At 41.6% G+C, this 27,723-nt stretch overlaps 2 protein-coding genes across 4 annotated transcripts in view; one reads left to right on the top strand and one right to left on the bottom strand.

The window, feature by feature from the left end:
• The window catches only part of OSBPL1A (oxysterol binding protein like 1A), a 72,260-nt gene extending 50,489 nt beyond the window's left edge, over positions 1-21,771 (top strand). For 2 of the 3 annotated variants that reach the window (XM_042837522.1, XM_042837532.1), the window contains 12 exons: positions 1,716-1,872; positions 6,622-6,697; positions 8,356-8,490; positions 8,808-8,905; positions 9,604-9,786; positions 10,291-10,398; positions 10,493-10,582; positions 10,832-10,958; positions 13,617-13,733; positions 14,754-14,877; positions 16,848-16,938; positions 20,605-21,771. In XM_042837522.1, coding sequence (XP_042693456.1) covers positions 1,716-1,872; positions 6,622-6,697; positions 8,356-8,490; positions 8,808-8,905; positions 9,604-9,786; positions 10,291-10,398; positions 10,493-10,582; positions 10,832-10,958; positions 13,617-13,733; positions 14,754-14,877; positions 16,848-16,938; positions 20,605-20,707 — 1,409 coding nt within the window. In that variant the 3' untranslated portion in view covers positions 20,708-21,771. Of the gene's footprint in view, positions 1-1,319; positions 1,414-1,715; positions 1,873-6,621; positions 6,698-8,355; positions 8,491-8,807; positions 8,906-9,603; positions 9,787-10,290; positions 10,399-10,492; positions 10,583-10,831; positions 10,959-13,616; positions 13,734-14,753; positions 14,878-16,847; positions 16,939-20,604 lie in introns of those variants that run through there. The other variant, XM_042837541.1, reaches the window with a different exon arrangement.
• Positions 20,140-27,720, bottom strand: CABYR (calcium binding tyrosine phosphorylation regulated). The gene is made up of 4 exons (XM_042837569.1): positions 25,243-27,720; positions 25,103-25,156; positions 23,888-24,686; positions 20,140-22,286 (listed from the first exon to the last, which is right to left on the bottom strand). Exons 1-4 carry the CDS (start codon positions 25,379-25,381, stop codon positions 22,247-22,249), a joined length of 1,032 nt encoding a protein of 343 aa, XP_042693503.1. The 5' UTR covers positions 25,382-27,720; the 3' UTR covers positions 20,140-22,246.
• Positions 27,721-27,723: the final 3 nt, after the last annotated feature.

The raw sequence follows: 27,723 nt of genomic DNA on the forward strand, positions 1-27,723 counted from the left end.
ATTGTAAAAAAACCTTCTTCCTTATATTCCACTAAATCTCCTCTCTTTTGGTTTGAAACTAGTTTCCCTTGTCCTATCACAGCAAACCCTGCTGAAGAGTCTGTCCCCCTCATTTTATGTCCCCCTCTTTAGATACGGTCAGGTCTCCGTGGAGCCTTCTCTTCTCCAGGCTAAACAGCCCCAGCTCTCTCAGCCTGTCCTCTTAAGAGAGGTGTTCCATCTCTTGCATCATTTTTGTGGCACTTCAGTGGACATGCTCCAGCAGGTCTGTGTCTCTCCTGTACTTGAGGACTCCACACCTGGACACAGTGCTCCAGGTGAGGCCTCACCAGTGCAGAGCAGAGGGGCAGGATCACCTCTTGACATGCTGACCACACTTCTTTTAATGCAGCCCAAGGTATGATTGGCTTTTTGGGCTGCAAGGGCACATTGTGGGCTCATGTCCAGCTCCCCCCCCCTCCCCCACCAGGCCTTTTTTTGGCAGGGCTGTGTTCTATCCTTACATCCTGTAGCTTGTATTGATAGTGGAGATTGCTGAAAATCTTCTTGTTGCTGCCCCCTTCACCAAAGCAGAGTCTAATTGACGTGTTTTGGGGAAGCGGTATGTTTTTTAGGAGAAAACAGGAAAACATCTGGCAATGGACTGCTGTGACTCTTTTGGATGGATAACTACTTCAGTGGATTTTGATTGCTGGGTTTGAGTTAGAATCAGTGTATGAGAGAGTGACTAATTTTGCAATTATTTCTCTGGGTATTTGCAGCCAAGAGCAGTAACACATGCTCAAAAAAAGTGCATAGCAGGAACAATGTCTACTACAATTTAGGTTTTCTTTTTTCAGAGGTGGTGAGGCTTACTACCTCACTGGCTGTCCACTATTCATTGTTGTACCTGGTTTCTGCTGAAAGGTTTCCCAAATGAGGTAGAAATTGGTGCATCTGCACTTGTCTAGAGCTGTTCCATTGCTTCCTGGAACTTGCAATTGATAATCTTTGGCAAACTTGTCAAGCTTGAGAGACTGAAAAATGAAACAAAAATAAGACCTTTTGCCAGGAAATTTTTTATTTTTGAATTTGGAGCAAGACTGTCTTTTCTTGAGAGCTGGTTAAGCACTCTCTGAACAAAACACTGGCTGGAAGTCAGGCTGGTACTGATATCCACAGTTTTAGCTGTGATGTGGATTGTACTATTAACCTACCTTCCAGAGTACAAAGCTTGTTTATTGGTGAGCTTATCATTGTTGGGACTTGCATGGCAATCTTCATTGCATACAGTACCTCCTTTTGGTCTTTGTTACATACTTGCTCAGTGAATCGGAAACTGAAGGTTGCTGAAAAGCAGGGTGTCTGAGAGTTTAGACCAAGCAGATCTTGTATAGAAGGGGGTCATCAGGACTCAACCGTTGAGCTGTTTAAGTAAGCTACTAGCATTTGCCCTAAGCAACTTGTAGTAACTTTGATTTAATAAAAACATCAGGTTTTGGCTCTGTTGGATAGAAGATTTTTAATCTTCTGTATTCTTGCTCATCTCTTTAGTCTATTTCTAGATACAGAGCTGTAGCGGTCTGTGACAGCACTAGTTACTTACCAAGTGGATGCAGTCGTCAGGACACGGGAGCCTACTTAGGTTTCAGTTTTGTACAAGGAGAGAAGATCTGTTAGTGACGGAAGTCTAGCACTGGCAGTAGATTCATTAACATGCACCTGCTCTTTTGCAGATTCAGAATCTGAAAAATCATTAAGTGGGTTTGAAACTGTAACAACATACTCACTAGAAGACAGCATGGATTCAAAAGATACAATAACTTCAAGCATGTCCGAAGAAAAGGTTTGTGGCAGTGGAGAGTCGATGTCTAATGGAATCAAAAAACACAGGTAGGATATTGCCTGTTCTTAAGGTATTATAGCATACACTAAAGGTGAGTGAAAGACGACTAGGATCTCTGAAAACATAATTTGTGGAAAACTTACAAAACTTTGCTAGGGACAATTGAAGTCATTGTTGTAAGATTTTATAAAGAATGTCTTTCCAAGTGTTTTTCTTTGTAGCTTGCTTTTTGATTATCTAATCTGAATAAGTAAAAATAAAATGTAATGTGCTATGTAAAAAATGAATAGATGTTATTGAGGTGGATGTGGATTTTAATTCCTTCATGTATCTTTAATGATCTATGCCTCTTATTGCCACTTTAATTTCCAGTCATTTGATCCTTCTGTTGGTATTAGGAATGAATGAAAAATATTTCTAGCCTGTCATCAGAAACTTAAATGTGAACAAAGGGAGTCTTATTCTAAAAGTCTCATCTATGTTTTATGTGCTCATTTTGTGTTGTCAGATGATCCATTTTTGTTTGTTTCCTTGCCTGTAAAGGAGGACAATAGGTCTAGAGTTAATGAGCTGTAATAGACACCACAATTCTCAAGTTTCAGCACAGGGCAATATAATGTTTGTGCTACAGATGAAGTCAAGCTTCAATATGATTCAAAAAGATTAATTTGGAAGTGTTTCGAACCTGCCAAACGATGATGGGGACACCAGATCTCTGTGAAAAACAGGGAATTAAAATTTAATTTTAGAGAAACAAAGGCGTGCTTTAATTACTTGATATCGTAAGCAGTTAAATTGCACGACTGTTGAAGCATGTGGGAATGTCAGAGACTTGATGTCTCAAGGTTCAGCCTTTCAGTCTATGTCCCTCCCGTACTAGGCAAAGACTCAGGCGAATGAGGGCTTGGGTGGAGTAACAGGGTGGTTGGGAAAGATAACATAAAGCAGCTGACTGAGCATACTGCTCTCTGCTGTTATGTTGTTAGGGTGTTGTTTATGGCCTTGATTAGCTGCCTTTCCTAATCAGAAGAGGAATTCTGGGGAGGGAAGCGCCAGGTGAACTTGAACTTTTGCATTGCACTCACTGCCTTTGAAAGCATGAGGAGGAAGGAGGCAATTTGTGATCAACATAAAAACGATGCATGTTGATGTGGATTTTCTGAGGAGTATTAACAGCAACTGATAACTTGGTATGAAGGGAAGTAACTTGGCTAGCTTTGATAGCTGTTTTTTCCCAGAGCTCTACTAATTTACATTTTTCCTCCAAGAGCCATCTCAGGACAGAAGTTGTGCAGTGCTTCTTGCCTTGTTTCTGAGTCTTGTGATGACTGGTATTCGTTCTGGTAAGGGATCTGCTCACCATGTCTGCCTGCAGTTCTGAATTCAGAACTGTCACCTAGCTGGAGTTCCTGGCTCCAATTTGTGCCTGTTTCGGTTTGTGAGTCAATTTACAGTGCATTTTGACAAATATGTATCATCTATAATGCCTCCTTAGCTGCTTTATGCCATGCAAATTGAAGAGAGCAGAATGTATTGCCAGCATCTCCTTCCAGTGTTATACCTTTAACTCTTTTTATTTAACTTGCTTTTGTTAACTGCATGGAAGGAAGTTGGTTGGAAGCTTGATAAAAAGTCTTTTGCCTGAAGTCCTTGTAGATTCCAGTAGTTCATCAGATGAATAGAGGAGTTGCAGCTGCATTTAAGTTGCACATACAAGTACCCAACGCTGCTTATCTGTCTTTACAAATATGATTTTTTTCCTACCTTGAGCTGTAGTCCGCCTCTCTCTGTTTGAGTGGTGTGGGTTTTGTGCAGGGAGTTGAAGGCTGCTTTTTCTTGACTGGCTGTTGGTTTGGAGATGGAGGAATAAATCCGTTGGATTCATAAAATTATAGAATGGCTTAAGTTGGAAGGGACCTTAATGCCCACCCAGTCCCACCCTGTGCCATAGGCAGGGCTGCCACCCAGCAGCTCAGCTGCCCAGGGCCCCATCCAACCTGGCTTTCAGCGCCTCCAGGGATAATGGGGCACCACAGCTCACATGGGCAGCTGTGCCAGCGCCTCAGCAACCTCTGAGTTCGGAGTTTCTTCCTAACTTCTAATCTGAATTTCCCTTCTTTTAGTTTGAAGCCATTCCTTGTCCTGTCACTATGAGACTATGTAAAGGTCCCTCTCCTGCTTGTAAGCTCCCATTAAGTACTGGAAGGAACTTCAAAAAAGTAATGGTGTTAGGATGTGCAGATGGATGAAGCCATTGCCTTTGGATATATTACTTGGATGTATTACTAAGGGTGCTGTTGGTGGCAGCTACAACCTGGCTTTCATCAGACTATTTAACTTTTAAGCTTTCTAGGCAAGTAATAGCCAATGAAACTTGAAATGCCAGGGCCTAGCTCTGACTCATAATTTGCTATTTGGGTCAGGTCTTATCTGAATAGCTTGCATGCTACTAATTGGTCATAGAATGTTTGCAGAAATGTTGATGATTTGCTTTGTAGTTTTATGTTGATTTGAGAAAGAACTCTGTAATTTTTGAAAACTTCATGGGAGAGAATTTGAGTGGTAGGAGTTTAATATGGTTAAATAGCTTGGAATAATTAAAAAAAAATCATAAAAAGCAACAGCAACAAAAAACCCTCATACAGAAATACTCTGTAGTATGCATCACTGTGTAACATCCATTTGTCACTACTGTTTCTCTCTTACTGCTGGGTTTCAACAGTCAGCTTTCCCTTTGGGGAACCTTTCATACGTGTTTGTGCTCTGTGCTTTGCAAGCAGTCAGTTTGTTCAGTCAGGTTTGCATGAAGACAAGCTGAACAGGCCTTGCTCTCACCATATGTCTCCTTCCCAGCAAGATTCCTGTAGTAGTTAATCTGCTAAAGGTAATGTTCTGGACAAGTGGTTTTTATCTGTTCTACTGCAAAGAAATTCCTGCAGCTGTTCTTGTCGCTTACAGCGAAAACTAACTTCCTGAGTTGTTTCTAAAACTGACATCTGGAAGGAAATTTTTGCATTCACAAACGTTTCCCTTAATCACAGGGACTGGGTCAAGGTTAGTAGGCCTCAAGTCTTGGCTGCCTGTCATTTTTGCACGTGTCCTTACTTGCCCCCAGAAGCTGCCTGAGTGGATTAAAAGTGTTCTGTTGCCTCAGTACATGTGTGCTACAAGGAGGAAAGAGCTGAATATCACAAGCTTGTGCTGTTATGCTCACTCATAGAAAGAAATGTGGATGAATGGCTTAAACTGAACGCCAACTTCCAAGCAGTTAAACAAATTGAGTGGGTGACACATTATCTTCAACAAAAATGTGAATTGTATGAAGCGCTAGTGGTATGTTAGTGTTTTATATGCAGAAGGGCTTACTCAAAATTAGCTGCTCTACTACCTGCCTTCTTTAGCAGATACACAGGGAAATGAAGTAAACACAATTGAAAATAAGACTGAATGCTTGGTGGACACTGTCCTCTCCTGGACATTTGTATCAAAGCATCCACAGAAGTGTTTAATACTTACTGTTATTCAGGATTCTCTATTTCAATCCACATATTGATATCTGTCATATAGGGAATGACTGATACTATATGGATTAATTAAAACAAATCCACCTGTCTACTTATGCTCTCTGCCACAGTCAGGCTGTTAACAAGTAAGAGGAAACATAGTTTAGTACCTTGAGGAGTTCAGGCACAGACTTTTTTTTTAACAGAACTGAAGGATCAACTCTGGTAAAGGTGTTTTTGTAACAGGTAAGTTTGGGTGGTAACACAGCATACAGGACTACTGAAACAAACAACCTAGCTTGTCAGAGTTGGCTAATCTTTGAAATTAAACAGCTCATGCAGTTTGAGTGAGCTGTATGTGGTGCTTACCTATTGAGGATTTTCCTCAGAACCAGCTTTGTGATTCAAAAACTTGATTTTAATGTTGCTGTGGCCAAAGGGATTTGATCTGTATTTCTGCCTTTCTGTAGGCAAATGGATTAATAGCTGAGCTGGTCAGTTGCAGCATGAAAGCTAGACAAAATCTCTACTTGATTTCATGTAATGCTGATAATTACAAATTGTGTTGCATAGACAACATCTAATGTTGCTTTTGAGAAAATGTGTAAGACTTGTTCCTGAAGCTGTTTTTTCTGTTTGAGTTTTTGTTGGGGGTGGTTTTGTGTTTTTTTTTCTTTCTGTAGTTTGTTTCTTTCCTGTGTTGTTGCTGTTGTGTTTTGTTTTTCTTTTGTTTTCCCTGAGAGATTGTTTTAATTTGGGGCAATAAATGCTCTATGTGATCACTCGGTGACTAGTAAAATAAATAAACTACATTTCATACATTTATGTCCCATATCTGTTTCACATAATGAATGTACCTATAGTGTCTTTCATGAAGAGAAATTCTCTTCCACTGCTTTTATGCAAAATGAAGGGAATGTTTTGGAAACTGTTTTTGGAAAAGAAGAATCAACACTGATTTCTGTGCAGGTAAAACAGTTCAAATGCTTCAAAGTAGGACTGTTGTTTTCCTTTGGTTATAATTTTACTTGTGTTAACTTAAAATAAATAAAACTAAAACGAAGCGAAGTTTAGTTTAAATGATCTTCTGAACATTAAAATTTAAGTGAGACTGGTATCTGTAATGAAAGCTTCTTAGCACTTTATTTAACTTGGTAATGGTGGTTTGGCTTTACAGTTCACTTGGTGATTTGAAAACTTACTTTCCAAGAAAAGTGTTTGGGTTTATCCATCATTGTTAGTAACTGAAAGCTTATGTTACTAATTCTATTACTTCCTCATTTCTTTCCACAGAACAAGCTTGCCATCTCCAATGTTTTCCAGAAATGACTTTAGTATTTGGAGTATCTTAAGAAAATGCATTGGAATGGTAAGTAATCAGAAAGCTGTGGTAAATAATTTGATCATAGAAGCATAGAACGTTTGGGTTTGGGTTGGAAGGCACCTTTAAGATAACGTAGCTCCAACCCCGTGCTATAGGCAAGGACACCTTCCTCTAGACCAGGTTGCTCACAGCCCCATTCAGCCTGGCCTTGAGTGCTTCCAGGGAGGGGGCAAATGTTACTATTGATAGAATCATAGAACTGCTCAGGTTGGAAAAAACTTTCAAGATCATCAATTCCAACCTCAACCTAACCGTACTACCCTAACTTTAACAACTCAGCGTGTTACTGATTCATTTGATGCCCGAATAGGAACTTGTTGGGGAGAGGAATTTTTTTTTTTTTTTTTTTTTAAACTTGTGCTTTGTTTACTTTCGTAACTGGGGAAGGTGAGACTTGCTCAGATCAGTAGTGCTTGAGTAAAGTCATTTTCTCTTAAATTTAACCCTTGAAGTACTTTGTGGTAGCTGGGTTGGTTGTTTTTTTTTGTCGTTATTTGCTTTCAATATTGTTTTTTTTTTTTCACTTTTAAGGATTTTTTTTTTTTTTTTTTTTTTTTTTACTTTGCTCTTCTCCCTGTCCTCCGCTTCGTATTCCAGCCTCCTCCCCCCAGCAGTGTTACTGGCCAGATGGTAGGCACATCAGAGGTTGGCTGATTGGCACCAATAATCCGCTTCCAGCTAAGGGTGAATTGGAAAGAGGTCTTCTCTTCATTAGATCCCCCAATAGGCTGAAAGTACTTGCTGATAAACCTACATCATCCTGTAAAGGTCGCCTACCAAAAGGCACGTGTGTTGCTGTTCTCTTCTTCGTCTCCTGCTTAGGAACAGCACACAACACCAAGCAGTGAGATATGGAATTGTTAGGGAATGCTGTATCAGTAGACCCGAGTCTCCTGAATTGTTATGAAGCATTTGAGATTTGTCACAGTGGCTCTAGCAGAGAAATGTTATATTCCTAAAACACAAAGAACTGATTGAAGGCTTGACTTGCATAGTGTGTTCAAAGAAGAATCCTGCTATTGTGATTAAGAACAGTGTTGTTTATTCCATACATTGTCAGTTGCCATACTGTGCTTTCAATTTCCTACTGAAGGCAGTTTGAAAACTGGTATTTCTATTGCAGAAACTCCTTTTTTTTTTTTTTTTTTTTTTTTTTTTTGTTAGAATGCAAAACTCCTGTGCTTTTCCTGTGCTGCCACATCTCTCTGTCATCTCCTCTCCCCCTAGCATGCCCACCTTCCTAGAATAAAGATAATGTGTTTAAGGAATTAGGTGGCCTATATCTATTTTAAGAGTGTATGTAACTTAGTCTTCAAAAGGGCACTTAATACTGTAATGTTTACTCTCTTTTTCTTCAGGTGTCTGTTAGTGAGAAGCTAGTCATTAGATGTTTGGCTTTCTTTTTGTTTTAAAAGTAGCCTTACATGTCAACACAGAAGGGCTTACCCAGCTCATAAGGGGATGTGGAGGGTTTTTTTTTTTTGTTCTCAGCATTAGCAGTGTCGGGTCAAGCACGTTGCATTAACACTAAGCGCATCATTTAGTTTTGTAGTAAGCCAATTAGGATTAGGTTACTGCTGGTCAGAGTATGGTCAGTGTATCTAATCGCTTGGTTTTTAACACAAGTTTCATTTGTGCATCAGGAATTGTCCAAGATCACAATGCCAGTTATATTCAACGAACCACTGAGCTTCCTTCAGCGACTTACAGAGTACATGGAGCACACATACCTCATCCACAAAGCCAGCTCTCTGTCTAGCACAACTGAGCGAATGCAGGTACTTTGGCTGCCATAATTTGAATACTTCTGTTTATTTTCTTTTTGTATAGTTTGTCTTAGTATAAGAAGAACTGCTGTTATCAGCTGCATGTCAGATTCTCTTACTTATGCACCAGTTTTGCTTGCCTAGGGAAGTGTTTTGCTTTTCCTAAGGCTTACTTTTTTGAGCCTTTTGATTAAAAACATATTGATTTTCCTCCCCTGTAAATAGAACCTTCCTATACTACTTGAGAAGAAACATTCTGTATCACTGTGACTGCTGTTAGTGGTTGATAAAGACTAAGATGAACTGTGTACTCATATTCTTTTGAACAGTGTGTTGCTGCATTTGCTGTGTCTGCTGTAGCCTCGCAGTGGGAACGTACGGGGAAGCCATTCAACCCATTGCTTGGAGAGACATATGAATTGATCAGGTAACCAACAGAGGATGCACTGAAGATTAGAAGGTGGTGTTTGATGTGTGAATGAATGTTTGATTAGATCTGTGAGGTGGCTTGCAAGACGCTATCTGTTCTCAAAGCTGCTAGGAGTGTGTGCATTGTGCTGGTGTTCAACCATGCGCTCCTCCGTAATGAGAAAGCACTGATATTTTCATCTCAGGAAAAGGTTATAAAAACTGCTAGTAAAAGCAAGTTTTTGTTCTATTTTTACATGTAAACAATGACTTTTTACTGAAACCTTCTAAATGAAAAGATACATGTTACATATATAAGGGAGATGTTAGAGTTGTTACAGTAATTATGAGTGTCCAAGATGCAAATAATCTATTGTTCTGCAGCTGCATTTAGGGCAACTCTCAAACAAATGACTATTTGGCCTCTGATTATGCAGAAATTTAAGAAAGAAGTTACTATGAAAAGTAAACAGATTGATTAAATTTGGTTATATTGCTACATTTTTGCATGATGCCCTCAGTTACTTAGGATGAGGATGTTATGTGTATGAGTTGATTGTTTTGTATTACTTCAGAGCTTTAACTAAGTTTTACATTGGGTAGAGAGACTATCCGTGAGTCCACAAGAACTACAGCTTCACTGTACTTTAGGTGCATGCTTTCTCATCTTTGTTTTGTATCTTCAGAATACTGACTTTTAGAAACTTTGTTTTGCAGAGACGATCTTGGATTTAGACTTCTCTCAGAACAAGTTAGCCATCATCCACCAATCAGTGCTTTCTATGCTGAAGGTTTAAATAATGATTTTGTGTTCCATGGATCAATTTATCCTAAACTCAAATTCTGGGGCAAGAGTGTGGAAGCAGAACCAAAAGGCACAATGACTTTGGAGCTTCTTGAGTAAGTTGATGAATAATAATTGCATAGGTACTGCGGCCACATCTGTGATGACTAAAGGGCAATAGAAGTCTCATGGCTCAGGAATGGGAATGTCTAACACTCACATCTTGATGTCTGATGGCAGATTGCTTTGTGGGGTGGAAGGAATGAAGTCATGAAAGCAACTGACATCATTTGGCTTAATAAACTGTGTAGTAATAGCACTAATAGATGGTGCTTACGTCTGTGTTCTGCAGGTGCCTGGACATCCAGTCCAACACTAGCACACTTGAGTCCTGTTGGCTTTCCTAACGTCATTCAGCATCCACAAGGACTGCACTGATGTTGCTGTTTTAAGGAATTGATAAAATCAGTAGCAATAGGTTAATATGGTTCCTACTTTGCCTGGGTTATTGCCATGCCCATTTCAAGACTTGATGCGGATTGTAGAAGATGGCTTGTCACAGCAGTGACATTCAGTATAAAGATATGCTTATGGGTGTTTTTTTTTTTTGCCTCCCTTAGACACAACGAAGCCTACACGTGGACAAATCCTACTTGCTGTGTGCATAACATTATTGTGGGCAAACTTTGGATTGAGCAGTATGGAAATGTGGAAATAACTAACCACAAGTAAGTTGAGAATGTGGGAGATTTCACTTGCTGTGAGCTGAAAAAAAAGGAAAGTCTTCCACAAGTAATTAGTGCCCTCTTGTTCTGTCTGTAGAACTGGTGAGAAATGTGTGCTGAGTTTCAAGCCTTGCGGCCTCTTTGGAAAGGAGTTGCATAAAGTTGAAGGCTACATTCAGGACAAAAGGTAACAATTTCATTCCTGAGAGGAAACAAATTGCTGCCCTTTGTTTCTAGCAACTGCTAAATAGGATGTCCTATGCCAAGGGCATGAACCTGGAAGAGAGTGAGTTAGGAGTTGTGTAATACCAATAGTGCAGTTTGAAGAATTGCTCTCAAAAAAGGTTTTCTTTTCTTTCAGCTATTTTCAACTGAAGTGAAATGAATCTCTTTTAGCTCAGTTGTACACATTGCCTTTTTTTTTTTTTTTTGACAGCAAAAAGAAACTTTGTGCATTGTATGGGAAGTGGACGGAGTGTTTGTACAGTGTTGACCCAGCTACTTTTGAAGCTTATAAAAAGAATGACAAGAAAAATGCAGAAGAGAAGAAAAGCAGTAAACAGGTATTAGTCCTTGAAGGGGCTGGTGCATCTTCAAAGGCATTGTAGGCCAGCTCAATGTTTCAGCGGTACTTAAGAGCATTAAAATTACATTTCACTTATTCTTTCTTTTCCGGGTGGCTTATAAAAATAGATTGGATGGATATTAGCATTAAGGGATGAAATGCTTCTGCTCTCAAGGGTTTGTATTCAAGTTTCCCAGATCTTGGAGTTACCAAACTGCAGGATTGTTCATTATCTGCCCCTTTTGCCCAAGTCATATGGAGCAAATGGCGTATTTGTTGGTTGGACCATGGTTCTGATCATGTACAATAATTATTATATTTTAATAAGAGGATTTGGACTTCTAGAGGTAGAAAAGACTGGCATCTCATCTTGATCCCATTTTTTCAGCTTTTCCAAAGAATGCTTATGTTTCTTTTACAACGTTGTTCCAATCACAGTGGGTTTTTTAGTTGAGGGTTTTCATTCTTTTTTTTCCTCAGAGTTGCATTAATTTTCTTATGGGAGAAAAATAAAAGCATTCTTAATTGTTACAGATTTCTGGTAGCAGTATGCTTTTTATTTAAGCTGAGTGGCAATATTGGCAAATACAGTGTGATGAAGAATGATCATTCATAGCTGCTTAAAACAGGGGTTGATCCTCATTGGTGATTGAAGCCAGACTTTGTTGTTGGTTTTGATGTTGCTCATTTTAATGTAAAAACAAGAGAGATAACTCTTTTAAGCAGTTCTTCCTGTGCAGATTCAGATTGTTGCTGTGTCTGAGACTGCTTCTGTGCCTGTCTGCAGGAGAGAGCTAAAGCACAGGGGATTACTGCTTCTCCTTGAGTCTGACCCAGTGAGCTCCAGGGAGAAGGGAGCCAAGAAAAACATACTCAGTTTCTTTGTTCAGTTGCTGTTTTGCATGTTCCAACAAAGCTTAAGATGACCTTTGCTTTTCATTTCAAAATGAAGCACTCTGTCGTAACTTGAGCTTTGTATGTGTTGTTCTGACTCTAGTAAAGCACACTATTTTTACTAATTTAACAGAACTATTTCTGTATTTAATAAAAAAAAAAAAGCTTTGTAGCTAAGATGAAGCTGTCTCCTTTGTGTGTTCCCACTGCCCCCTTGTGTTCAAGGAGTTGGCACTGCTCATGATATTTGAATTTCTAGGTGACCCAGTTCTCATGTATGTCTGGATGTGGTTTCTCCCCTCATGGTAATAAAGCAGTCACTCAGTCATGACAGTGCATTGCCTTCCAAACTCCTCCTAGTTAGAATTTTCAGATTTGTTTCTTCTAGTTGTTTTCCTGCTATTCTTTTTTGTTGTTACTAAAATAGGCTTGCTTCTGTCTTTCTTCAGGGGATCTGTGGGGATGCAAATCTTTTTCAAAGGGACCCAGGATTCTCTCTCAAAGCCCTTTGGTTTTTATAGGGTTAGAACTACTGGAAACATGATTTTTTTGAATATTAATGTGGCACTGGCACAGCTGCCCATTGGGTGCCCCACCCCTAGAGGTTCTCAAGGTCAGGTTGGATTGGGCCCTGGGCAGCTGAGCTGTTGTGTGGCAGCCCTGCCCATGGCAGAAGGCTGGGCTTTTATGGTCCCTTCCAACCCAAACCATTCCATGATTCTGTGGTGCTAGATAAGTCTTCTTGTATGCAAAGGTGGTATTTTAACAGCATTGTGATAAGCGTAGTCCCTTGGGTTAGACCAAGGTAATTCTACTCTGAATGAACTAGTCTTCATTAAATCAAGGTGAAGTACTTCATGCAGATATTTCAGTGCAAACGTATGGAAGAAAATAATGTAAGGCAACAGCAGCTGCAGTCCTGTATGCCTGGTTACAGAATGATTGAGTAGTGCTGAGTATAAAATATGCAACATTGTGGGTAGGGGCACATGAAAATCCTTTAAAGGACAGGACAAGTTGCTAGCACAGCTTCGGCACCGTCAACTAAAAGCCTTGTTTAGCTTCCAAACCTGGTCTGTGTGTAGCTCTGTACTTTGTGACCTGTTTGTTACAAAAACACAGTAACCAATTGCTCCTCAGTGAAACAAGATCCTTAATGCTTCCTAATATGCTTAGGCGTGTGACGCATGAATCATCTCAGAGCACAGTTGAGTCCAGTCTGAGTACTGGATTTTTTCTGTACTACAGCATCGGTGTATGACACAGCCGTCAGAGAGCAAAGCTTATTAGGAGCAGGATTGAAGCTGTTAGCTTGTAGCCAAAGTATTTAAAGCATTAGTGGCCTTTAAGTTCAGCTCTGTGCTCCAGTGATCTTTGAAACGTGCTGCTGCTGCTTTTAGCTGTGATAGTGACCTGAAATTTTCTTGGGAGGATATTATTCATTGTCTAGCAGGCGTTAGTTCAGTACTGTGGTGTAATCTCACGTGGCTGAATCAATATCATTACATGTAGAAGTGTTTGTGGTTAAATGGGGCATCGTACTGGTAGAGAAACTTACATTTCTTAACACATAAATATTCAGATCTTATCTACAAAGAAATTGATATGAGAAACTTCAGGTAGCCTTGGCTTGGAAAGAAGTACATACTCTGTGTAAATGCTGTTGTCCTTCTTGATGAGCATTTTTAGAAGTTTGTTGCTGACATTTACTTTTGGTCAAGGAAATTCTACATAATCCCTTTTCTTTCTGTGCTGTTTTCAGGTGAGCAACACTGAGGAACCTGATGAGATGCCACTGCCAGATTCTGAGAGTGTGTATGTTATTCCTGGAAGTATTTTACTTTGGAAGATAACTCCAAGACCTCCAAATTCAGCACAGGTCAGCTACAGTTCTGCTTACTGAAAAGTGCGTGTTATATCCTATTATTCTGCCTGGTCAACACAAAACAAGTCCATTTGTCCTCTCTTTCTTAATGGGTCTGGATTTACCTGCTCACTGCAGCAGACTTCCCACAGGCAGTTACTTAGCCACATTTCTCTACAGAATCGAATGCTTTGTGCAGCCAGTGATGTGGGCAGCTTCCCCACTTGTTCTCTGCACTCTGTTCCCTACACAGAGACACGCAGCTTTGCAAGGAGCAACCTCTTCTAAGAGGCTTCCTAAGAGGGCAGGCACTCTCCAGGAGATGCTTGCAAAGCCTATACAGCACAGGCTGGTGTGTGAAGGCAGTGCCCAAAGAGGCAATGCCCAAAGGGGCAATGGGTGCAAAGTGGAATGCAGAAAGTTCCATCTGAACATGAGGAAAAAATTATTTACTGTGATGGTGACAGAGCACTGGAACAGGCTGCCAGAGGGTGGTGGAATCTCCTCTCTGGAGATACTCAAGACCCACCTGGATGCTTTCCTGTATGACCTGCTGTAGGGAACCTGCTTTAGCAGGGCTTTGATGTTGGACTTGATGGTCTCCAGAGGCCCTTTCCAACTCCTGAAATCCTATGATTCTAAGGGCCATTGAGCCAGTGGGCAGAGAATGAGATGTGTTCATGTACAAAAATAGACGTGGAACAAGTAAAGGTGCCCTCTGTAGGTTAATCAAGGGGGAAATCTCTCTTTGGAGACAGGGAAAATACCAGTAGGACTGGAAAAAGAAGATAAGAGAGAAATAGTGCACTGAGTAATTGGATGCTGTCCTGGTTAAACAGAAACACCAAGGATCAGCTACATTCTTCCTGACAGTGCAGTTTTGCTCGTATCTTGAGTATTCTTATCTGGAGTGACTAAATAATAAAAAAAGCACTTGGGTGTTTGTTTTTTAGACAGCTGCTTTGTTGTATATTAAGACTAGCAGCCAGAGGCTTTGTAAGAAAGTCACCTTTTCTCTTTGTCTCTGTATTTCAGATGTACAATTTCACTAGCTTTGCTATGGCTTTGAATGAATTGGACAAAGAAATGGAAAGTGTCATTCCTAAAACTGACTGCCGGCTACGACCAGATATCAGAGCCATGGAAAATGGAGAAATAGGTAATTTTATTTCTTCTTAAAACTGTAGAACCAGGGAAAAAAATGAAATTAATTCAACTTCTGAGTTGTTGTTAGATGAACTGTTAGAATAAGTAGTCGTAAAGACAGACCATAAAGATACGGTTTTCCACACTACAAGGCAGTATTTAATCCTTGTACTGCTTCTAGTAAAAGTTGTCACCCACCTCTACTTCATGTACTTCACAGCTGCCTTTAACAATGCTGTATTTTAGAGTGGTGATCAAAGCTGTGTTGGTAGCACACTCTTGTTTTAGCTGCTGCTGAACAAGGAGGTGTTCAGTGCCTTTAACATGCTCAACAGTAGAACTTTGACAGGAGGATGTTTTTCCAAAGCATCTTGTCTTGAAGGCTGGCTGGGCATAGGTGGTACTGGTGGGTGGTGATGAGTCATTGCCTTTGCATTCCTTTTTCATTCTCTTTCCCTTCACTTGGTTAACTGTCTTTAATTCCAACCCATGAGTTTTTCATGCTTTTGCTCTTTAATTCTCTCTTCCATCCTGGACTGTAGTGAATGAGTGGCTTAGCTCCTAGCCAGGAATGCACCGCACCACTTGCCCACTTACGTACTTCTGTACAAGCTGGAATCTTAGACCCTATGCTATTCTGTGTTCTTTTTAGCTTTAGAACCTTTGCTATGCTCTGTTGTCCAGCTCTATAGCTGGAGACTGAGAGTCTTGAAGCGTCAAAAGTATTTGTGAACTTGTCAGCTTCTGTTTTCAACAACCAGAGCAAAACGAACATTTTGAAGTGACAATTCTGAGTAATGCAGTCAAAGCTACTTAAGTTGGGACGTCAGTGACAAATGTGTATGACGCAGAAACATTCCTCACTGGGAATTTGAACACTTTTGTTGTCTTGGGATAGTGAATTAGAAATGCATTATGAGATATGTATGCTTTTTAGAAACTTCAGAGAGATTGTTACTGTAGGTACCATGGAGTCTAAGTGTCTTTTAGTCTTCTGACACGCGACTTGGTGCTAAATACTTGAGTGTGGTTTGGAACAACCTCCCCCAGCCCTTTTTTGCCTCTTTCTCTTCAGTATTTTACTTTTAAAGCAAGGTGGCTACACTTGTAGACTAAAAGCAGGGGGCATTTTGCTTTTTCTGCCTTACTGAGGGGTAAGTCATGAAACCTCTGAATCAGTTTCACCTACATAATAGCACAATAACTGTGACTACTTCTGATAAATAATCTGAGATTTGATGTGAAAAACAGTGATGCAGGTGTACTACAGCACAGTTGTACTTTAGTGGGTTGTTTTCCTCAGAAGTGGCAACTGCTGCTTGGAGGCTTATAAATAACAACAACAACAAAAAAAGAGCAGATCACTGAATTCCCGCAACCACTTCTTGACTGTAGGATTGCTGTGTAGCCAGTGGGATGGACATTGCTGGTTCACAGCATCCCCAGTACCTTGCATGTCTAAATTCAAAGAGCAGTAACTGTGCCTTTAGCAACAGGTCATATTCCTTCACTGTACTAACAGCGTGAAGTCGATGGAGCAGATAGACCCGTAACAGGCAGTGCTGGAATCCAGGAGGGTAATCGGGAACAGCTGATAGGCTTCCAGATGTTATCTCAGTTATTTCTTTCTGAGCTATATGTGAAATACTTCTTGAGGATTCAAATATGGAAGAGATTACCCTTCACATAATCTGTTTTTCAGTCTTCCTCAAGATGTTCTGAAGGGAAAATGAAACTGTCCTTTCTGCTAAATGGAAGCTTGCTTTGGACTGTGACCCATGCTAGCTTACTGCTCCAACAACAAAAAATAAAAATAGAGGATTGATTCTTCATGTTTGGAAATGAATATTCCAGCCCCCTATTGCTGTGCTCTTAGGCTGAAACAGATGCACTTCTGTGTTACGTAGAATGCTTTTTAAAGGGATAACTTATTAAAATGCTGGGTCAGATGGATTAATGACTGTGTGTTTTTATTCCTTCAAGATCTGGCTAGTGAGGAGAAGAAGAGGCTAGAAGAAAAGCAAAGGACCGCCCGCAAAAATCGTTCAAAGTCAGAGGAAGACTGGAAGACGAGGTCAGTGTGCCTGCATGCTATGGGTGTTTTGGTATGAAAGTGTTGAACATTCAGGTTAACTGCCAGCCCATGCTGGTGGTGTATGGTGTCAGCACGAAGCTGATATCTCAGCATTGGTGATGCTGCTGTGATACATACAGTCTGGGTCTGTGCAGGCTGCAGCACCCAGAGTCAGATGTGGTCTTGGTTCCTTCCCCCTCAGTGCTTGTGCACCCGTGTTCATACGCTAAGCATTGAAGTGTGTTGCCTTTTCTAAGTGTGAAAAAGATGCTGCTGCTGATGGCTGTTTGTAAGGACAGTTGTTAGTGGCGACTAATGTGTAATGCCTCTAATATGTATGCTTGGCCAAAGCGAGGAATGAACAATTCCTTCAGTGAATTTGATGGCATATTGCCCCCAACTTCTCAGATCAGTTGCTGGGTGCTGGCAACACTGTACTCCTGCAGCATGCAGGTTTTTTGCTTTTGTTTGTTGTTTTTTTTTTTTTTTTTTTTGAAGATGGTGAAATGGCTCCATCAGCTCATTCTCCATGTCATTTCTTCCTTTCCAAAACTGTTGCTAACTATAAAAGTTAGAGGAATTAAGGGAAAAGTTAGCATACAAGGCAGCTGCCAGTTGTTTTTCTTAAAAGGGAAGTCAACTGGGAGCTGTCAGGCACAACTGGCTCAATAGAAGTTGTAAAAGCACAATCAAATGAATCTTGTTTGACCAGGCAAAACGTATTCAAATTTATAACAAAAGATCGGTGGCCTCTTCACAGGAGGGAAGAAAAAAAAAAAAAATAAAAAAGTAGGGCTAAATTCTCTACAAGTAAGCAAACTTCATCTCTTCCCTACTTACTAACTGCTAATGCACCCAAACATCATGGATTAAATGTCTTCAAAATGTCTGTTTGTAACTGTAAATTACATCTTTCTTTTTTTTGCAAATGAAGTCACTCATCATGCCAGAGTCCCAGGTTTGGTCATGTCTGACTGTTTTTCCTCTGCCTGCTTTCCTGCAGTGTTTGGGTTTGTTTGTCCTGAAACTGGTGCAAAATAACATTTTCTGTAATGCTTCTGAGTAGATGTGTTACATGACGAACAGCCTCACACCTCCCTCTTCCTTCCCTGAATTCAGGGGCTCTGTGTGCTTTGGTTCTGGCTTTCACCAAGAGGTAGGGATAACTACAGTGTTCCTCCAGCTATCTGAAGCTCAAAGCTTGATATGAGAACTAAGGGAATTTCTAGAGCACAGTGCAAAGCAATGGTTCTCAGGATCTGTAGTCAGTGCAGAACCATTCACGAGGTTCTCCAGTTGCTGTAGAGCCAGCACTGTGCAAGTTGTCAGTGCATGGACTTCAGATTCCTGGTATCGTTTAAGAACTCCTTATTTTCCTGCGTGTCTCCAAAGTTTTGGCAGAACCTTTCTTGAGTCTGATCTTTTTAGTAGGAATGCCAAGTGTGACTGCTTTCAAAAGATGAACGTAAATTATGTAGGAAAAGCTCCTTTTCACTTAAATGTAGAGATGAGCCTGGGGAAAAAAAGCTATTTTGTTCGGAGGCAACTCTTCTGCTGCTCCCTGAGGATCAGCCTGCAGGTCTTAACATGAAGTGTGATGGAAACTGATGTAAACAGCTGCATTTCCCACTGGAGGACACTGTCCTGATCCATTCCAGTGCTGAAGGCAGAGCAGTGGGATCCTGGGTGTACAGCTCCCTAAGCTACAGGGTGAGGTCATTCCTTGTAGCCCTGATCCTCAGCAAGCTTACACTCTGGAATAAGCTGCTGCTCCATGTGAGCTGGGAAGCATACTGGGCCTGCACACACAGCAGTTACTTCAGAGCAACTGACGTAGACATCCCAAGCAAAGCTTACGTGGTAGTAAACCATGTGTGGCACGAGGGGTGAGGGACTTTCACTGGCTTCTGTTAGTTTAATCAGAGCAGAAGTGCCATTCAGGTGTTTGTCTGTTCAATTTGTACCACTGTGATGGTTACATGAGGAATTATTTCTGATGTGCATCTCAGATCTTTTGGATCTAGCCAGAGCCTCCTACTGGCCACCCTGCTCTTTCAGTTGGTTGTAATCACAGGATCATTGAGGTTGGAAAAGACTGCTGAGATCACCTAGTCCAACCATCAGCCCATCTGCACTGTGCCCACTAACTTGTGTCCCAGTGCCACATCCATACGGTTCTTGAACCGCCTCCAGGGACAGTGATTCTACCACCTCTGTGGGCAGCCTATGCCACTGCATCACCACTTTCTGAAAAGAAATTTCTCCTAATATCCAACCTGAATCTCCCTCTAAGCAACTTGAGGCCAATCCCTCTTGTCCTATTGCTGTTACCTGGGAGAAGAGGCCGACCCCCATTTCACCACAACCTCCTTTCGGGCAGTTGTAGAGAGCATTAAGGTCTCCCGTGAGCCTCTTCTTCTCCAGTCTGAACCATCCCACTTCACTTAAGACTGGCGCTCCAGACCCTTTATAGCTTCATTGCCCTTATTTGATCCTAATGTATTTTCATTTCTGCTCTGAAAAGCAGAAAACCTAGAAAGATAAAGCGAGTTAAAAAAATGCACATGCATGATTTACATCAGTGAGTGTGTTTGCTGCAGTGAGGCATACATGCAAGAACTGGCCTTTGTGGCCACTGAAGTGCAGAAAGGAAGCACTGGAGCATATATTAACCACTAGAGCTGCTTGCAAGCTGCCTGGTGCTGCCAACACAGCATGGCAAAACACGGTAAAAACTTAAACTACTGCTTGTCCTCTGGGGTCTGCTGTTGCGAGGTAAAAGATTGAGCCAGACCCAAACAGCAAGCTGTGCTCAGTTATGCTGCATGATGTAACTGCCAGAAATAGGGTGAGGAGGAAGGAGGACAACCGTCTGTGCCACGGTGCTTTGACGGCTGTCCTCCCCACTGGGGGTACTGCCAGCAGTCCGGCCTTGTGAGGTGACGCCCTACTTTGTTGACTGTGCTATGTAAGTGCACGGCTTTCCTATGAGGGAGGAGAAGAGAAGAGGGGAAGAAACCAGCATGTGCAAGAGTTCAGTGTGTCAATGAGCAGCCAGCGTAGAAGCTGGCATGTAACTTGGTGCAGCTGGATCAGCCCTTTGGGCATTCATGTTGGCCCCTCAGCGCTAACAGTGGATGCAACACCATCATGCTTTAGTAAGCCACAACTTTTCCTGCAACCTGGGGGTGATGTTTCATCTACACTGAGGGTAGTGAACACACTTGTTCTCAGTTGGCATGTTGCAAAACAAGGCTTTGAGACGCTGGGGGAAATCTAGATCCTGGGGAAATGGTTTTTCTGTTTTCAGGACTGCAGTGCTCGTGGTGTTCACATGTCATGAAGACACTGTTATTATTTATGCATGCCAAAATGATAGTTCACAACTGCTTTGAAGTGTAACTGTAGCTATGCTTTCTATGTGAGAGTCTTGACTGCTCCAAGTGGACAAAATGTTGGTATCAGTAATGTCACCTGGGAGCCATTGGAGTGCTGTTGGAATGGGGAAATCTGGCTGGCAAACAACATGTATTTAAGATTTTAAACTAAGAGGAGTCCTGCATTCATGGTAATTACTTTGAACAACAGCTGAAGATGTAGCAAAGCAGTTCTGAACTACAGCAATGTATGGATAGCTTTGGTAACATGCTGAATGTTTCCTTACAGATGGTTCCATCAAGGCCCCAATCCCCACACCGGCACACAGGACTGGCTCTATTCTGGCAACTACTGGGACAGAAACTACTTTAATTTGCCTGATATTTATTAAAACGCAATAAGAAGCCTGTGGCTGATACAAATAAGTCTTAATCTGTTTTAATGTTTTCCCTCATTTTACTTACCTCCTGAAAGAACTAACATGTTATCCAACAGAATATTACGCATCTCCGCAGTAAATCTGGCGGTACATGACTGCGGTCCTTTAGGTAGGGGATGAACTGTTTTGGCTGGCAGTGGGTCCTACGTGGACAAAGTCAGCAAGTCACCATGATGTACAGCTGCCTGGTTTGCTGAATACACCTATATTAGGTCGTGGTGTATGAGGAACGGAACACCTTGGCTGTTCTGTGGATACCTTCTTTCGTAGATAACATTGGCACAAGCAAAACTGGTTTTATTTATTATGACATGGGAATGTCTAAAAGCACACAAAGTCATTGCAATATTCTGTTCTTAAAGCAAAGAAGGGTGTGTCACTTTTGTACAGAGGCAATTTTTCATAAAGCAACTTTTCTTTTACTGAAGTAACTCCCTTCAATCCTCAGCTCTGGTCAGAGCTCCCAGAAGCGCGCCCATCTCTGGAGCCTTCATGCAGTTGTTTAAGCTGGTGACGTTACTCAGAGGTATTTATTCAATATTTTGTGCAGTGTGTTTTGAATTTTGCTCTCCTTTTTTTGCTACAAGCCTTATGGTTTAAGGAATTAAGAGCCATTTAAACACCTATGGATTGGATTTCAACTGCACACTAATAACAGGTTTGAAAAGAATCTGTTCAATGCACTATGAGTTCTGGTGCCCAGCACCACTGCAAACAGGCAAGAAGTGGATCAGTCTGGGACCCGGTGGGACTGTCTGCACAGTGCAGGCTGCCTGGAAGGAAGCCTTATGCATCTCAGAGGTAGGAAGGCACTTCAGCGAGGCCTCCTGTGCACAGCTGCTTTACCCCTTTTCAGTGGGGTACATTCAATCTTAGAGTGTAAGTTTACACTGAACTGTGTACAGAGCTTCTAGAGGGCGAGCTGTTCCTTGTACAATATTTTAACTGCTGTCTGGAGGTTAGTGTTAATTGAATAATTTAATTGCTACTAAATAAAGGCTTCAAAACTTCTTGCATCTAGTCTAAAGTGAATGGTGTTTGACAGTGGTGACCCTTTCTAAGCCGGCCTCCGAAGTTGCTGCAGTGATGCTGGATAGTGTGCTTCAGTGACCTCTCTTCCTCCCAGTAGGAGCAGTCTGGCGCCAGGAGCTGGGGCAAAGCATTCATTCTGAGCGTGCAGTGAGCCCACTGCTTAAGCCTTGAATGTGGACTAGTGGAACAGCTACAAAGGCAGTGAGATGCTTTCTGTTTTTATTCTGTATGCAACTAGAATTACCCAGGTAGGGCAGTGGTACTGGAGCCATCTGCACAGATGAGGAGAAATGCTTTTTTTTTTGGCTGCGCGTTGCCTGGTTCTTGGTGAGGGCAAAAATGGTGAGGGCAAAAATTGGATACCTCATCGCTTCTGCACTCAGGTCTTCACTGTGGCCAGCATTTCAAGTCTTACCCTCAAAGTTGCCCAGCTGTTAAGAGATTTTGAGAGCTGTTGTGTCAGTTCTTCAGCATGCCATCCATAATGGAACATTCCACTCTAAGAAAAACAGAGCATTTAGTTCCTGCCTTCCCCAGAAGATTTAAGAAGAAAACCTCTACTCAACATCAGGTTCTCTTTTGAGGGATTTTTGTTTCCTAAGAATGGATTTTTCTTTTTTCTACTCATTAATACTCTGAGATTGGTGCCTGATGTAATGACAGTCTGTGCTGCACTCGTGTAACTTTCTGCAAGGACATTTATACCTGTGTGTTCAGCCTTGGCTTGTCAGCCATTTTTTTGCAGCCATACATCATCCAGAGGGATGATATAGCAGCAGTTATCATGGCCTTTTTCTCATCAGCTGGGCTGACAACCAGGACTGGGGCTCCAGTGAGTGTCCTAGCACCTGCATCTTGCTGTGCAAAGACACAGCTAATAGAGTTACAGTCCTGGATGTTATTTAACAGTAGAGCCCATGAAAAGGAAAGGTGCAGCATTTTCCCTTTTTTTTTCTTCTTGCATCGCATAAATTGAAGCAGCTTATGGCAGATTTTTGAGCTCATTTCAAATATTTAAGTTAGACAAGAGAGGGCCAAACATTAGAAAATAGTGGTGGTTGTCCTGCTCCACTTGATGCCACGTCTTCAACAATAAAAAGGCAAGAAGGTTAATAGCAGAAACAGTGAATTCCATATAGAGACTGCAAGTCTTTCTATCTAAATCAAGCATAGCTGCACTTGGTAGAAGCAAGCATGTTAGAGAAGAGATCGGGGATAGCAAGGCAGTTTTGTACACGGCTGCCATAGCTACAGCCTAGAAAAGCAAAGTTACTTATGGTCAAGAGGTTCTGCTGAGCAAGCATTTGAGAACTCACCTATTTGACTTGTATTTTTTAAATTGTGTCTCTCAAACTTCCCCCAAAGCGTTTGTTAATAAGCCAATATTTTTCATTTACAGTCTGCCTAAGCTCAATTTTCCCCTACACCATTCTTTACTGATACCTCACAGCTGTGCTGGGACAAGACCAGGAGACCTGGGACTGGGGACCTCCACCATGGAGTGTTTCTCCAGCTGGGCAAGGGCTGAGCTGGGCACATTAACATAGAGAAGGGCTGCCCCACCAGGAAACGTGAGCACCAGTTTTCTTCATGGCTGCAAATCAATTGGCCTCTTTGGTCCAGCTGCAGAAACTCACCAGACTCACCAAGACAGCACAGGCAACCACCACCATTTTTTTTTTTTTTTTAAGTGGTAAATCTCATATTAGTGATAGACAGGATATCATTCAAGAAAGTAATCAAAACCTGTTGCACCTTTAGCAATAGTGCAGATGTATTACATCTCAGTACCCAGTATCTGTTTCAGAAATATGCCAGAAATATGCCTTGTTTTGAGCAGAACTATTAGGAATCAAGGGCCCCCTTCCCATCACTCTTATCTGTATTTACCCATAGGAATGCAGGATCTTGCCCAGAGCTAGTCCCATTTCTTGACAGATTGCAGAGAGCTCTAACACACGTGCACTGGGGCCAAGCAGATGGCATTCATACAGCAGTTTCTTAGAAGCCATTGCTGCCATGTATTGCACCGATGAAGGTGCTTTTCCATTGCATGAAGCTGAAGGGCTGGGAAGATGACAAGGACCCAGACTTTCTTACCTGAAGCAACAAGCTTGCTCAGCTGATTCCATCGGTGCTATGCCTTCCATTTGCTCAGGCTGGAACACTGCATCATTAGCAATCAGCCATGAGACCTGGCCTGCGTTTAGTGACAGCTTTACAGAAGAAAGAGCTTGTCCACTAAAGGAAAGGATTATTTTATCTGGAAACTGGTGCGTGTAGGAAGGAACCTCTGCATCCGTTATCAGTTTATCACTGGTTGAAATGACCTTAGTTGCACTACAGGAAGGCACAGCCTGCAACTCTTCTTTAGAAGGTGGTGGTGGTGGAAGAGATGAGAGTCCTTCCTGCAGGTGGTCTGAGGAAACCTGATTTGTATCAGTTGTTAAAACAAGGACCTGGGTGTTGGAGGGTCCTAGTTCTCCACTCATGGAAGACAAAGGCTGCACTCCTAGTTGTGACCTAGAAGCCTCAGCTGCCGAGGCAGCAGAAACATCTTCCTGAAGAGTCTGCACAGTGGTTGCCACATCCCTCACAAGACAAACAGAACCACTGCTATCTTCCACCTGGGCAGGGAGCTGGGCAGGGTCAGAAGGCACATGCTCAAGTTCAGATCCTTCAGGGGATAAAGCTCCATCAGGTCCAGTGGGGTGCATGCTTTCTGGAACAGAACTGGTTGGTGATGGGCACAGAGTTACTCTGGAGCTACGTGAAGTGACGTCTTCAAGATGATCATCTCTCTCTCTGTCAGTACACGATTCCTTTCTCTGGGACTCAGTAAAAAGCAAAGCCTCATTATGATTTGATGTCTTCTCTTCCAGTTCCCCATTCCAAGTTTCTGCAAAGTAATTAAATAAATAAATAAATAAATAATAAAAGGCAGAAAACAAACACCTAATGGCAATGTATTAGCACATGTTTCCATTTAAGTGAAGATTGATTTCAGCCTAGTCAATCAGATGTTCTACAGCACATTTATGAAGCTTCCCGAGAGGAAGTTTGTTGCTTCCTATTAGGAAGGCGAAAGAAAACTCAGAAAGCACTGGTACCACTTCAAAATCATGGGCTCCTTAACTGTATTCCTAACCCTGCAGCAGTGGCTATGTTCTCACACACTGCACAGAGCTTATGTGCCTCTTTCACAGGTCTAGGTACAGTTGAGATGCAGCCCACATAAGTGAAAACTACTTGCAACCACTCATGTTGGAACATCATCTGAAAATACTCTAGGAGAACAGACAACAATTATCTTACCCTGCTTAAGATCAAATTTTTCAACCACTTCTGTTAAAAGCAAATCTGGATTCTCTGAAAACAGAAGCACAAATTAAGCTGGAGTTAGATATGCACTCGGAGAGCTTATGCTATTCAGGTAAGGATTGGTACGAACAAACCTTTTTGGAAGTCAATGAACTCTTGGAAATAGGAAGCTAAAAACCCAGCAATGTCTTCTGGTTTCTGTTTTATGACAGCTCTGCTCACACCCTCAAGCAAAGTCTTGAGGCAGCTCAGAACATTGTCTGGAGGCTCCATTGTCACACTCTGAGGCCGGCTCACAGCTTCTCATCTGCAGCAAGAAAATGCCTGAGCTGAGCACCTGCACATCCCTGTGGGATTCCAGCAGCACCATGGCAGTGGCCTAGGCCACCACAAACCTTTCTCCAATACTCCCCAATGCCACTTTCCCTTAAAGAACCCAATCAGTGACACCCCCCACGCTGGCTTTTCACGTAGCAGGAAGTCTGAATGGCCAGCAAGCTAGGAAACCGTAATGGTAATTCAAAAAATACCCTATTTCCAAAACAGACAAAAAAACACCAACATCACCAGAACAACCTCTTCTCCCTCCCCCATGACATGACAAAAGACAATTACCTTAAAGCAAGGGTTCTCAGGGCACACCTGCCATCCCCACACCACCCTGGTACCTGCTCCCACTGCAGCCTCTCCTGCCCAGGGCTGAGCAGAGTGTGATGTCACAGTTCTCATGCATCATACCCATTGACATGCTTCTTCCAAAAACTCTCAGAACCCTGGGTCTGTGAAACAGCACAATAAAAGCTTTCAAGATGTTTAGATACAGATATTATAAAAACAGGGAAAAGTATAATTAGAGCTCACCAAGCAGAAGCAAAATCCAGCCTAAATACTTATGAAAGCTTCAGTCACTAACAAACACATCTGTTTGAAATGCAAGAGCACAGCATAGGAACTCACAGGAAAAAAAAAAAAAAACTGGCTGGGAACCCATTCACTGTACTGGAACTTGAATGCCATTTTTGGAAGCCATCTTAAGAACAGTACCAGCTGATCTACTAAAACACACTGGCCTTGGGCCCAACGCTGCAAAGCCTGTCAGCCTAACTGGAGACAGTTACCTCGTCCCACCAGCCTTTGACCCAGATGCAGAAGTGACAGTTTCTAGACAATGTTAAAGTCTTATGTGAGCTAGACTAATTGATAGACAGAAGTTCAGTGACTTAAGGTCTCAGACAAGCTTTCTGCTTCTCAGAAGAAAAATCAGTTTGTTATTAGCTCTTCATTAAGTACAATTTACAGAAGATAAATCACACTGGTTAGAAGTTATTTTTTCCCCCAATATGTTACACATTGATCTGAATGAAACAGGGATGGGTGTTACGCAAATGTTTCTTGCTCAACTGAGTCTAGCAATCTCCCTTTCTTCCTCTACACCACTGGAACTTGGAAGAAGTCACATCAAAAGACAAGACAATATTTTGGAAAAAGTGGCAAGCAAAAAGTTTGGTGTAATAAGAAAACAAACAGAATTGTCTGTGGCTAAAACACTGGTTAAAATACAGGGACTAAGTAGGTCGTGAAAATCTTGGGTGATAAGGCAAAGAATCTGAGCAGGAGCATGAAGCAACACCACCTACTCTGGTGACCTGCACTGGGTCCCAGTTGGGGCACCCAAACTTGTTAAAAAAATAAAAATGCAGTGAAATAGGAGCAGCTCAGTATTTAACTCCAAAGAGCCTGAAGTGGAACTCGTATCCTTGTATAATCCCACCTTATCTCAAAAGACTCGCAGAAGGCTGGTTTTTGAAGTCTTTTCTACTCACTGCAAAACATCAGGATGAAAGACAATGTTGTATAAACATCTACAAAAACTCTCATTAGCAGAGTTTTGTTTGACAGCTCTGTCAGGATGACAAAGTAGAGGCAGTGTACCTGTACTGCTTACTCCCAAAGCTCAGTGTAGTCTACCACTGACATTACAGACTGCCTCTAGAACCTCTGCTGATCCAATGACGAGCATGCTCATGCATATTCAGATGCCAGTGGCTGCCCAATCCCCTTCAAAGACAGCTAAAAATATAACTTCGTAATATTAGCTTTAATCTTCTGTTTTTGTGACTGCACAGTTCTTCATGCAATGATTGCTACCACTGTTAATATGAGTATTTAATAATGGCTGGAAAAGGAATTCAAATTTTGTATGTGACGCTCTGCTTTTACTCCACTGAAAAGTTCTAACATCACCCTTGTAAAACCCCATACAGCTCTACATGACCGTAATACTTACTGTTCAAGTTTCAGATAGCTACAGTGCAGTTTGGAAGCAAGAACATGATCAGTTGTTGGGAAAACAACCAGACTGCTGTAAACTGAAAACAATTCAGTACCACATTTGGGGAGTTTTATTTCAGAATAAAGCATAGCTTTATAGGAATAGGAAACAATCAGAGACAGGAGAAATTAAAGGGTTTGCTTTAGAGTAACTTAGAAGCATTTTTCCAAAGTGTAGGGATACAACAAACACAACTGTGTTGGGTTCTCTTAGAAGTATGTTAAACCTCATTCGTTCTGTGGTTGGTCTCAACATCACACTTATAACTCACTTTCTACACCAG

The sequence above is a fragment of the Centrocercus urophasianus genome, unplaced genomic scaffold (assembly GCF_019232065.1).
Source record: "Centrocercus urophasianus isolate 14NV4802_14NV808 unplaced genomic scaffold, USGS_Curo_1.0 seq_11, whole genome shotgun sequence".
Taxonomy (NCBI): domain Eukaryota; kingdom Metazoa; phylum Chordata; class Aves; order Galliformes; family Phasianidae; genus Centrocercus; species Centrocercus urophasianus.

Bases quoted from the DNA above. Each gene is read 5' to 3' on its own strand.
- CABYR (XM_042837569.1), bottom strand. From the start codon at position 25,381: ATGGAGCCTCCAGACAATGTTCTGAGCTGCCTCAAGACTTTGCTTGAG. The intron at 25,157-25,242 runs GTTTGTTCGTAC...TTCTGTTTTCAG, and splicing joins GTTCATTGACTTCCAAAAAG to AGAATCCAGATTTGCTTTTA. The intron at 22,287-23,887 runs GTAAGAAAGTCT...TGTTTTTCTTAG, and splicing joins GAGCAAGCTTGTTGCTTCAG to AGTGGAATGTTCCATTATGG.